The 13,249-nt window shown below is 35.1% G+C and overlaps 1 protein-coding gene across 5 annotated transcripts in view; it reads right to left on the reverse strand.

Annotated features, from left to right (window-relative positions):
- Nucleotides 1–13,249, reverse strand: part of STAG1 (stromal antigen 1) — a 204,207-nt gene that overhangs the window by 113,455 nt on the left and 77,503 nt on the right. For all 5 annotated transcript variants that reach the window (XM_026855427.1, XM_026855431.1, XM_026855430.1 and 2 more), the window contains one exon: nt 12,976–13,072. In XM_026855427.1, the coding sequence (XP_026711228.1) occupies nt 12,976–13,072 (97 nt within the window). The remainder of the gene's footprint in view (nt 1–12,975; nt 13,073–13,249) is intronic.

The raw sequence follows: 13,249 nt of genomic DNA on the forward strand, positions 1-13,249 counted from the left end.
TGCAAAGTAGCACTAAAAAGTAATCACTGGCCAAAGTATCAGACTAGCAGAGCAATAAAGTAATGTACCAAGGTAACCTAACTGACAACTGTTACAGGCCACAGCCACCTTGTCTTTCTCAAGACTTTTTCAAGCTTATACTCAGGACTCTGCTCTGATAACACCCTGTGAACTGCTGAACCCAGCCACTGGCCCTTATCAGCAAACTGTTTACATCAAGGCCTCATCTGAATGCAGGTATCTCACAAACTTTGGGTAGAAGTTGGCTGTCACAGCTGAGCTAGCTGGTAAGAACTATGGGACCTAAGATTAGGTTATAAATATCATTCGAACGTAGTTTCGCTCTTTGATCTTAATTGATACTTTTTTTAATACAAAGAAATAACTGGAATTAAATGAAAAAAAAGTATTAGACAAAATGGTTTGTAAGTGCCTATAAGAGGCCTGGGCTGTTATCTTCCCTGTTTGCAACACTATTCTGTAAGCCGCTACAAGCCAACCAGATAGACAGGACACACAGAGTGTTTAAAAATCTTCAGAGGTCAAGTGTACTCTCCCACCATTAAGAAAAAGAGTACCTGTTTGACAGAAGTATAAGCAACTCCAAATGTACACATCATAAATTAAACTCTAAGCTATGGATTTAGTTATAAATTGTCAAAAAATATATTCAATAGTGAGACATACGATGTTAAGGGACAATAAGCTGTATTCTGCATACGACATCAGTAAGTCAAATTTCTGCATCAACTATAAACCTTCACTATCTTGATGATAACCTTCAGAAGACTGGAGTTTCCAGTAAAAAAATAAGACAAGAAAGAATTAAGAACAAATCTCGAGAACAAAAAGCAAACTAACTAATTCAGGTTTTCTGCACCATTATCATTAAGATTAAACCCTTTATAACTCAGATCAAGACAGTTTGAACCTCTTATGATTCCTTAATTAATCAGGACTTAAAATTCCAATCTGTTACTGAAATAACCACAAGTTATGGCAGCAGGAACTGAATGGCATATATTTTCTTCTGTATATTAATGGAAAGGATATCTTCTAGAAGCAGATTTAGTGGTGATAGGTTGAAAAGACAGTTCAAGAGCTGCTTGTAAAATTACAAATCAAAGCACTGCCAATCCATACATCTGATCTTCTCATAATTTAGAGCAAAAAGCTACTCTGTCACTGGTCACTTACCCAACTTGCCAAATAATAAAGATACAAAACCAAACTTATACTGTCTCTCTGAAGCTGGAAAGAATCTGGTTTGCTGATATTCTAACAATGGTGCCATACCATGGTGAAATTATAATTTCTAGTCAGGTATAATAGTTGAATTTATTTTCTTCTCTCTTTAAATGCAAATATGTTAGTGTTTGTGACTTCTACTTTGAAAAGCAAAAATGAGTTAAGATTTTTGTTTTGTTAGGTCATAGTTTTAGAATAACCACCTCACTACAAAATAGAAGTAACTGGTCTTCAAAAGCTCTAAACAGATAATATTAATGATTTCCACTATACTCCCCACTGATGATCACTTCACAAGAACTGAGAATCTTCAGGGGCCTCTGAACTATAAGTAAAACCTTCAGTCAGGAAATTCTAGTTACAAGGCTTGGAGTTAAGAGTAGAAAGGACACTTAGTAACTTGACTGGCCCAGCAACTGTTGTCATTCCCATTCACCTCAGCTTCAGAATCCCAAACTGACACAGGTCACTAGATCAGAGAAGCTGACTTACAGCTGCAGTTATGATGGCATTGGATTCAGTGCCTTTTTCAGCTATCAAAAAAGTCTGAAGGTTATCAAAAAAGTTTGAGGAGTCTGGTTGAGCTCATTACAAACAGTTGTCATGTGAGCAATATCCTTGGAACCAAAGGAGCTGTCGTACTTACAGCCACTGAGTACAGTAGGAATTCAGTGGAAAACACATATGTTCTGGTTGCCAAGATTTGCTATTTCTTTCAGTTCGTAACTTTGGAAACAAGAAGGGGACTCTTGATAAATCCAGCTGTAACTGGAAGAAATTACTCATGTTGTTATGGGGACTCATGGAAATATACTTGACCTCACCTGGTGTGGTAAATTTCATATTTTTCAGTCTTCTCTACCATAAGGAAAAAAATAGCTGTCTAAAAGGCAGTCCGTGAGAACACAGGAGTAACAGCAATCTTTTGTTAACTTCAGAAGATGCTTTCTTCTTGAAATGCATCTGCCTCCTCTTAATAAGCGGAAAAAAAGTCACTTTGAAAGGCTAACTAAACTGACTTGAAGAATATAAGGTGAAAATCAAAACGGGGGGCAAAACTGGTTTGAATCAACAAAGTAGAAAATCGCCATGCATTTATGTCACCACAAATTGAAATTCCACTACAACAATCTAATCCACAGAACTATTCTCCGTTAAACTATCTGGGAAAAAGGTATTTATTTCCCTCAAACATATGTAAAATCTCCTGTTAATACTTCTCAGTTTAATAAATGTAATGCTACTTAGCAGCACTGCTAGGTCCCTCTGAAATATCCTTATTATACAGTCGCATAATTAAAGTCACTTGCATGATATTCCATTTCTCTATATAAACCGTGTGATTTACTTATTAATCAGTTTTGGTCTCCCAAAATGACAATTTAGTCCCTTCTTTTAATAGCTGGCCACATAACAACTTTCTCAACAGCTTTTGTGCAGAACTGCTTTACCACATTACTTTGTTTTTATGTTTAAGAGATACCAGTACACTGCAAAAATATGGCTTTCTTTTAGAGAGAATGTAGTATCTTCTGTGTTCTTCTAGATACCTTATTTAATTAATTAATGTTATTGTTATCCACCTTCCTGGACTCTAAAGTATTACTCCCACTGCTGCCCCCAGAGGCAAATTAAACCCCTGTAAAACTCCCGCCTGTCCTCCCTCTGGAAGAAAAACTGTCTTTAATGAAGGTTATGAACTTTTTCTGGTAGTCCAGTGATTTTATTCCTAAATTGTTTCTAAGTCTAGGAGTGTGATCTGATCATGTTCTGATTCTCAGTTCATTGGGTTATTTCAGGATGTAATTTTTGGACATTTGTGATAATACTTCCAAAACAATTTTTAGGACATAGTAGACTAGGCGTTTTTTTTTTTGTTTGGGGGTTGAGGTGCTGGTTGTGTGTCTGCTTGTATCTGGTTCGGCATCTGGATGACAAGAGAAACTTGGTAAGAGAGAATCTGTAGTTACTCCATTTACAGCCCTGCAGAGTTGTGTCAACAGAAGCTCAATTCATTCTCTAAAATAAAACTGTGATTTGATTGAGCTGCAGCATCTAAGCTACAAAAATGCTCACGACTTCACTTAAAAATGCTTGACAGAGAACTTGCTGCATTTCAACTAAACTGCGCAAACTCTTAACAGCCCTCTGTTCAAATATATAACTCCATTTCTCATAATGATCACAGGAGATGTGGTCTATGTATTTAGTATCCTTTTCCTTGAGATACCTATCCATCATTACTCATGGTAAGAAATGATACAAGATCAATAATTTACTTTTTCTGAAATTTACAGTATTCATTAACTGCTCTTTCCACACATTGATAATCCAAGCAGATTATTAATTTTTAGGCAGGCATCTTATTTCAAACAGTTTTAAATAACTTCTTGATATTTAGTTTTACTAAATTTCAAGAACAATCACTTCATAATGTCAACAATTCTTTTTAAACCACTGATATTTTTTTTTTATATATCTTAGAAATTTATCACCACTAGCTCTTATAATGTAGCTACGTGCACTATTTTGAGGTTCAGTTCATATAGTTGGCTAAATAATCTTGATCCAGGAATCTGTGCTGGGAATAAACATGGTCAACTGGAAATTTATTCTTGTCATACTAAATTAGATTTGAAGTAAAACTTGTTTTAGTGGTTTAATCCCTGAGAATTTGGGGATCTGATAATTTCCAGAGTCTAAAAAAAAGGTTATTTCAAATAACAATATTAGTGGCTATATATATGTAGTTAAATATATCTACAATAAATTTTCATTCCCAAAAGATGCTAAAAGTATTTCTAGGCCCTTTTCCAATTATCACAGTTTCCTAAATAACATCAACTTACAAGTTATCCAGAACTTTATTTCAATAACAAGAAAATTAACAAAATAAATAGTAGACATTTTGGTAAATCTGACAAACTACCTTAAAGGTATTTCAAAAGATGATGTTATGACTCTGTAGAAGCTTATTTCCACAACAGATGATGCCTATTAAACTCTACAGACTATTCCTCAAAGAAAAGGCTTTCTAATCAGTCAAAGGTGTTTTAACCTCGTAACTCCTGAGTTCATCCCTTTATGAAATCAGGCAGTTTTTGAAATTAAATACCCAGGACCCAATGCTACAGGTGGAGAGTATGAATACCAGTTGTTCTAAGCCAAAATTTAAGCTAACAGTGTTAAGTGAAAGAAGCATGAAACCCTCTGCTGCTCACTTCCCACATGATGACAGTTATCCAAGAACTGGGTTCAGCTTTGCTAGGGGTTATCAGTTCCTTATTTAAACAAGGCTACAGAGAATGCTGGCAAGGGAGCTCCTCACTGTTTCTGCACAATTGGTTAATATTTTTGTATAACTCCCTTTTCCACCCATCCAGGTACCCAAAAGCATTCCACCATGCTTCTTGCTCAATGCAAATAAGGAGAAGAAACAACATGAAGGCAAAGGCCATTTACACCAGTCTTCCCTGTAACAGATTTGACCCTGGAAGTGCCAGAAAATGCTGTAACTTCCAGTTAAAAGGAGGTAAAAAATGGTAAGGCTCAGCTGGTCATGGTTCAGGTTAAAGATGACTGAGGCAATATGATCAGACTGATATAAATGGGGAATCAAGTAGGTAGTAGTGGAAGGTGAGCAGGATTGTATTTGCATAAGAGCCCACGTCTTCCAAATTTAGATGCATCTTCTTTGAAACCCAAGCTGCTCTTCGTCTTCTGTATGTAGCTACTGTTAAATGGTTACAGATTAAGAGAATACTGAATTTGTTTTAACCACTTTCTTTGTGCCAGAGAATAAGGGCTTTTTTATTAGGATGTAGACCTTTTTAATCATCCCTTTTTATCTTTAAAAGTAATTATTGAAGTGTGCAGTAGCATTGCACTTAATAAAACTACAGCTTTCTCAATGCAAAAGAGAGAGAATTGTAATTACAGTGTTTGCATAGAGAAATGTAATTTTTGGAATTTAATTCCTATCCTTGGTCTGGAAAAAGTCTGACTCAACCTTCAGCAGAATTCACATCTTTGGAAAGACATGAGGACCCTTCCTATTTGTAATTCAGTAAGAAAGTGCTAAGATCTAGTGGTATTTGATTCTTTTCATAATTAGTTCCTGTCTTCAGAGAAAGTACCATCTATATAACCAAAAAATAAAAAAATCCAGCAACGCACCTAATACATAGAGACAAATTCATATACAGGCACAATTTGCTCGCAAGTCTTAGAACAATACTGTCAAAAAATGAAACTAATGCTTCTTCTTATCTGCTTAGTACAGAGGTGTCCCTCCTGTAACAAATTTGTATTATACAGAAAACAAGCTAAGCATAAATAAGGAGGAAATGACACAGATCTGGCTAATATGACAGCAAAAATTCAGAATCATTAACACCAAGAGTTATTTATTGCTCTAATTTTTAGAAGTTGTAGCATTAAAACATCATCGATCTGAGAGAGACTTCTCAAATGGTAACTCTGTAGTCACATGAGTAGTGAGTAGTAGCATTTTCCAGATCAATATGTATGTAATTAAATGAATACAGTGGAAAACAAGCAGTACTATTTGAAAGCCTTACACAATTTATCTCCAATGAGCAGTGCCAAAGATAATTTTACAAGCTGTGAATGTACTAAGTAGCACACAGGAGTAGAACGCAGACTTTGTTCCTTGCTTACAAGGAGTGTTTTCATTCTCAGCAGAGACTTAAACATATTATACAGAACCGGCAGTGCAGAACTTGCTCTTAGACTATCATTCCAAAGGGAATTTGTCTTTCTTTACATTATATATTTGCTCTAAAATATTCTAGTATCGAAAGTTCTGTCAATTAATTTAATAAATATTCTAGTATCGAAAGTTCTGTCAATTAATTTAATAAATTTATTGTAAATTTATTTGAAAATTTATATTAATTCATACTAATAAATTAGTTAATAGCTGATTTTAAACCAGCTTATTTTTGGTCTGCTGTCATACTTGAAAGCGAATAGTTCAATATATTCAGGTAGCAAGTAATAAAGAAAAATATGTTTGGTTTAAATTACAGTCGCTCCTGTTACCAATTCACAGGGTGAAATCTTGGACTGGATTCAGACCTCAGCACAACAGCAGGTATTTCATTCACATTTTGAAACCACAGACCAGTATGCCCTTCATTCATGACTCCTATATGGAAAGGTCAGCTAATTCCTGCATTTTTTTCCCGCTAGTTTCTGAAAGTAGTAAGATGTACCTTTTGGGAAGCAGATGCCATTAGTTCACAAGTGGCTATAAAATGTGATGTGCTACTTCAAGGCTTTTTTTCACTTTGAGATGTGATTTTTATTTTTTTTTGCCCCCAAGGCTTCCCATCCCCAGAAGAGTTAGGGAGATGCAAAGCTTAAAAGAACCAAAATAAAAAAAATTTGTAGCCATTCTTCCCATAGCCAGATAAACTTTGAAGAGCTAAAGAACAGAAAAAAAAATAGTAAGGAAGAAAGAGTACATTAAGATGAAAAGTACACATACCATTCAGCAGAAACTGTAAGAATTATTTAAAACCTGTTTGGTTTAAAAACAATACACACAACAACTAAAGCTTTAGTTACACAAATGTCAACAAATACCAACCATTTGCACTTTTCCACAAAAAATTATTCTGATGTAACTATATTAATTGTCAAGTGTTTGATATGAACTTTTTAACCGTACCTATCTTCATTTAAAGAACTGATGAAACATTTAATGCATGTGTGGTAATCTGATTTATCTTCTACCCAAACCAGTTAATAACTTGCATCTTATCTTCAGTTTGAATTTTATAAGCTTTCACTTCAATATAAACACCCTATAAAAGTGACCTCAAGGCTCAGAAAAAAGAAGTATAAAGTTCAGATCTGGTTTATCTACACCACACATGAAATTAACATTAAGCCATTGCCGTCTTTCAAGTCTTACCTTCCCATTTTTGAATGTGGTTAACAGCATGTTTTTAACTGCATCATATAGTTAGTGGCGGTGTATTTATTTCTGCATACTATGCATATGAAGTATTTCATAAATCCTTGGCATTACTATGACTTAAACCATGAGTAAGTATAATTTTTTTTAGTGTGTATTAGTCCTTTAATTTGCAACCTCTACCCTATCCGACTGCAACTTCTACCCTACCCTTCTACTCACACACTAAAAAGGGATTTTGCTGAAGAAACTGTAAGAAAGCATACTTCATACCCTTATTAAAAATGGACTCCAATGCAATGAAAAGCATTATTTTCTAATTTGCTGGAAATATGGAATGTTTATGATATCAGCTTCTTAAAAAGCTTTATCTCTTCAGGCATTTATTATTAACACATGCCAAAATCAGCAACATTTCTCACTAATAATTTGAAGTTCCTTACAAAAGGACCATTTGCAGGAAACTATCAAGCAGTGTTTTTTCCATGATCAGTAACATCCATCTGTACAGAGTGGTATTATTCCATTGATCACAAAACTGTGTACAAAAATAGAGAGAAAACTAATTTTTTAAAAACCATTACTCTACTTACAATGTTATACCCCCTATTAAAATACTATTAAATTAGATTAAATAACACTATTTTCTGGCTAATTTGCCTTCTGAAATCCTGTCCAACAGCAAAGCAAGCAGTTGCTTGTTCATTTCTTTTGCCAGACCATACAATGGTCACTTTAAGGTGCTTTTTCCTGGTTTCAGCCTTCAATTTCCTCTGTCAAAACAAAGATCTATTAGCTTGTCCTTAATTAAGAGCACAGATCATTAATAAAAATCAAAATGAGCACGCATCCGTCATTCAAGCAAGCTAACCCAGAACTCCTGCACTTGTTGACTCAGTTTGCACGATTCAATCACAGAATTTTTCAGAGGATCTTACTAGAATAGGTGAGGAACAACCACAAGGCTCAAGCTGGAACAGTGTGGTTGCCTAAGTGACTGATTCACATCGAAAAATTCCATAACCATGTCCTGCTTTAAGTACTGGGCAAAAAAGTTCATACAAAGATTCCTGCTTACTCATAACTAAAAAACCCAATGCTAAACACCACCAGCAATCAAGGTTGACAGTTGCCAGTTTGAACATTCATTAACGTTTGCTTCCACACAATAACCTAAAGAGAAGATTTTGAGGGGAAGAATAAGATATGAGAAACAGCATATAAAGAAAATTCACCTGCCTCCTTCCCCAACTACTCCTAAAAACTTCAGTGTGCCAAGTCACTAAACCACTTAAAAGGAGAGCCCCTTACAATCCAGAGAAGGCTACAACACTGCTGAGAATTTAACCATAGGGGAGTTTCACCAGTTTTCTTCCATCAGTACCTGGTGTCTCAGAGCTGTTTGACAGAGGTAAGGCTAGTAGCAGAAGCAGTACTCAAATCACATCTCAAAATCTTCTTAAGAATGTACAGGTTTCTGGCTTACCTATCAGAAAATAAATGGAAGGGAAGAAGAGGAGTGGGAGAGTAAGAAAGGGAATAATTTCACTATATACTTGCAAGTAGTCAAGAGGCTCTCCTCTTCAGCTATGGAGATACCGTTTCCCCCCGCAACAGAAAGCTTTTTTTCTTAGATGGACTCAATGGGTTGGTTTGTCCTTCACAGCTTAATAGGCTGTTTCAACCACTAATTGTTTCTGGTTAGGAAGAAAAAAAAAAAAAATTATTCCACAACCATGGCTCTCTGCCTTTAAAATGTAGAGGGTCAGAGTGCTTGTGGGGTTTTCTGTTTGTTTTATATCAATAACAGAAGGAAAAAACAGACAGCAATGCAGATACCCAAGTCAGCTTGAAATCCACAGAGCTCCAGAAATGGAAACAGCCTGGTTGTCATAGCAGCGGAGCATGATACCTGAGCTAATTAGCTCTGCCTCTCAGACTGAGTAATTAGCCCAGATGCAGCATCATACTGACACAGTTATAATCCTTCTGGGACCTGTACACGCATATTGCTGATTAGACATTTCAGCTTGCTTACAACTAGCTCAGAGATCTCAGCATACTATGCTGTGCTTTACATAAGTGCTCAAAAAAAGAAAAGAAAAAAGGAAAATATCAAAAACGTGTTCCTACAAAGACGAAAGCAATAGAAAAGAGCTCTCAAAAAACCCCAGAAAACTGTGAACACTGATCTGCAAGTCTTCTGCAAGAGAGAAAGATGCCTGTATCCACAATGCTACAGACCAAACTACAACATTTGAAATGGCAATCAGTAGTCTTGATACACTTCCACTCTCAGTCAAGTGAAAGTTATTTTTAAAAAATCATTTTATCATTATGACAACCTAATTTAAAAGTTCCCTGTTATCTAAAAATGCAAAATCCTAAATTAAGTTCCTGACAGAGAAGTAAGAAGTTAAATACACCACCACCTGCTTTACACATTGTGAATACTGTGGAAAATAAATACCTACTACCAACAAACAAACCTGATTTTTTCAAGGACTGAAAACAGTATTTATTTGCTGTTTTTCCAAGAGGAAAAATATTTATATTTTAATATTATTTTAAAAATAACTTTTTCATCTTTCTAAGGTACTGATACAAGATCCTCCGTCTAGAAGGAGCAATGCATTTAAAAGGGTAGGTTAACCATTTCTCTGCCATAAAATCACAATATAACATCGTGGAGAAGACTGCATAAACTGAGAAAGACAGGAATTTTTGTTGGTATTCTTGAAGGAAAAAACAGCAAGATAAAATAAAAATTTTTTAATAAACTATTTTCACTTCTTTATAATCAAAATCAGAAAAGGCAACAAATGTACAGATTGAGCAGGCAACCTAGTGGAAAGATGGCGTGAAAAGCGATTTTAACTCCCATGTAAATCTAATTATTGAACTGAGATGCTTTTGGCAGTTCAGTAGGACAAACTTCTAATTTATAACAAATGATCTTTAAAAACCCGGAAAGATTACTGAAGTCATGCTAAAACCAAATCTTGCATGTTTTAATAGACATTATTGTATGAACCAGAACACATTATATAGAAAGTAACTGATTAAATAGATACTCAGAAGAGTTGACAAAGGACAGACATGCTTGAATGTTTGGTTTATATTTATTCAGTTTTAAGTTGCACAGATCTTTTAAGTTTGCCTTTAAATTCCATTGATTTTACAATTTTTTGGTATTAATAATTTACATAACATGTCTCCTTATTTGTATTTACAAGATATTACTTCTCATTTCAGGAAAATCTCTAAGGAAAGCTGGAGGATTCTAGCAGAATCATTCAAGTGTATGCGCGGCCCAAATGGATGGGATAAATATATAAAAATCAATATTTCTCTAAACAGAAAGATATTTTTGCCAGGGTAATACCATTGCTAAATAAAACAGTTTGGTGCCTAAATGACTTCTAATTAAAGTCAGAAAATAGGCACAGACTTTTCATCTGCTTAAAACTTTTGGAAGAAATGTCAAGCTAAGTGTATTTTACATATATTTAGATACCAAATAACTCTAAGCACTGTTAAAATGCTAGATTTATTAATCTAGCAACACTTTCAAAATTTCCTGAGAAACATCCTCCCAAGTTAGTTGTCCTCCTCCCTTCAAGTTAAATATTACAATGTTTGATATATTATCAGTAAGCATTTAGATCCAACATTGGGAAAGAAGGCTGGAGAATCCAAGACAATGTTAGTGAAACAAACTGAAAAGAAGAAAATTAAGGAATATTAAAGATAAAGGAGCCACTGAGATTCAGAAGGAGCTGTTATTTATCAGAAATTAAAACAAACAAGAACATTAACAAAACTTTAAAGGGAAATAAAAATCTCATAATAGAGCACACAATCTTTACATGAGAAAGAAACTTGGTCTTTCACAAAAAATACAGAATGCCCCAAACTTCCACACCTCATTTCCATTAAGGACAGCTTAGTACGCATTTTACCTTAAGTGGACTATCAATAAAATCCACTCTCTTCTGATGAAGTTTTTACTTATTCTAGAAGACAGGCATGTTAATGGAAATGGCAAAGAAAAGAATTGTTTGCCAGGATTTTAACCCTGTTTTACAGCTGTTACTGTATTCACTGCAAAAATTCCAACACAGAAATAAATCCCCCAAGCACACCATAAACTCGGGGGATAAATAATTTTTGCTTCCTTTCTCCTATCGTTGTTGTGCAGGACCAGAAGGCCACTGAGGCAAGCTCAGCAGAGAAACAGCTCAACATTTTAAAAAAAAAAAAAAAGAAAAGAAAGTAAATTACATCAGCCACTTGAAGCGCTGCTGCTTCACAGCCAATAACAGAAAGCTTTTCTGGGAAGCAATTGCTTCAGCAGCATATGGTTGACAGCGGGCACTCAGCCTGCATCAGTCAGTAAAAAGAAGTTTAAAAAATACAAATCTTCTGAGATTGTAAGAGTGCTGCTTTCTCTAACAGAAAGAAAGAAACGAAGTAGAAATTAGAGAGCAGCAGGGGAATGAAGATATTTATGACATGCCTCCATCAACAAGAATAAAAACATATGGCCAAGGATCACTTCGGTTTAATGTTGCCCAATTTCTTAGAAAGAAGCTTGTGGGATTCTTTTTTATATACACCTTTACAAGAGCGTTAGAAAAAAGCAAACAGAATGGAACTACTTTCACATAAGCTGCCAAACAAGTCTGAAAAATATTTTAGGGAATCTGTGTGAACAGTACAGACATTGACACAGGCTGGTGATTTAAGCCCTAAGCTTCAGCCCTTTCACAGAACACTTCCAGAGCTTCAGTCTTTCTATCACTCACAAAGTTGATTTCCTTAACCTATGAAAAAGAGTTGCTGCAGCTGCTGACTGACAGCTCATATTTCTTTTCTCCAATACTTTTAACCATATCTGCAACTTCACCTTATACTTAACAATGAAGAAAGGGGACTCCTACCCAAATCATTTGATGTCTAAAGATATATTCCCATATGAGTTACAAACTGAAGAAAAGAATTTCTGAATTGTGGGTTATTTTCAACTCTACACAAAGCATATTATATGAAGCTTCATGAAACAGTATATAGTTTGGTTCTGGGCACTACAGAGAGAGAAGAGCTCTGTCTTCCTCTCTTTTCCAGGTTGAGTTAAGTGAAAAAAGACAACACATGAAAAATTCATTAGAAGGTATAGTGTGGCAACAGAATGCTAGAAAGACTGACTGCAGCATGTCTGGTAAGGGAGACTGCTTAAATAGGGTATAAAAGGCAGGCCACTTGCTGGTGAGTTGGTAAAGTATTACAGAGAAAGAAATAAGATTGGTGCTTCATCCAAAAGAAATCTTTCTTGCTAATTGAAGTCAGCTGAAGCCTGACTCCTTCCTCTTCAGTTAAAAAAAAGCTTTTTCCTAGAAAGAAAGAAAAAAAATAGCAAAATTAAGGTATAGCTACACCTACTAATTCTTGTGATAAAAAAAACGGGGAAGAAACAGAAAGGGGAAGTAAAGATACGCCTACCTTGATTTAAAGATCTTTCATCTCCTTTTGCTGACGAGCAGATTGTCTCTGTGAGGATTTGTACACTTTAGGATGATGACAGGAAAAAGAAAGACTAGGCCCTTGACAAACAAGCTTTAAATAAAATTATTCTTGAATGTAGACAATATTTCTAAATAAACCATGCATACGAGCAGTACCAATCCATGTGTCTCCCACATCTTTACCAGCATTTGCACTAATACACATGTTTGTATGACTGTCAGATTTATTCTATACAACTTGTTTCCAACGTTCTGTACCTCGACATCCTGAACACTGGATAAAGAAGTTGATTAAATCCAGAAGTGCTATGTCCCTGTCTTGTTTATATGATTCAATCCAGTCGTCCACCACAGACTGTCAAGAAAAAAAGAATACTTATCAGAGACTCTTAAAAAGTGTTTTATTAAAGACAAATGACTTATTCTTTTCAGAATATAATTTTATAACTGAGCATTTAGCTTGCATAATTATACATGTGTACAAATTCAGAAATCTATACACCTTCTCTCAGGGTGGAGACAGAACAAATAT

The sequence above is a fragment of the Athene cunicularia genome, assembly GCF_003259725.1.
Source record: "Athene cunicularia isolate RWA chromosome 9 unlocalized genomic scaffold, athCun1 chr9_part2, whole genome shotgun sequence".
In the NCBI taxonomy this organism is placed as follows: domain Eukaryota; kingdom Metazoa; phylum Chordata; class Aves; order Strigiformes; family Strigidae; genus Athene; species Athene cunicularia.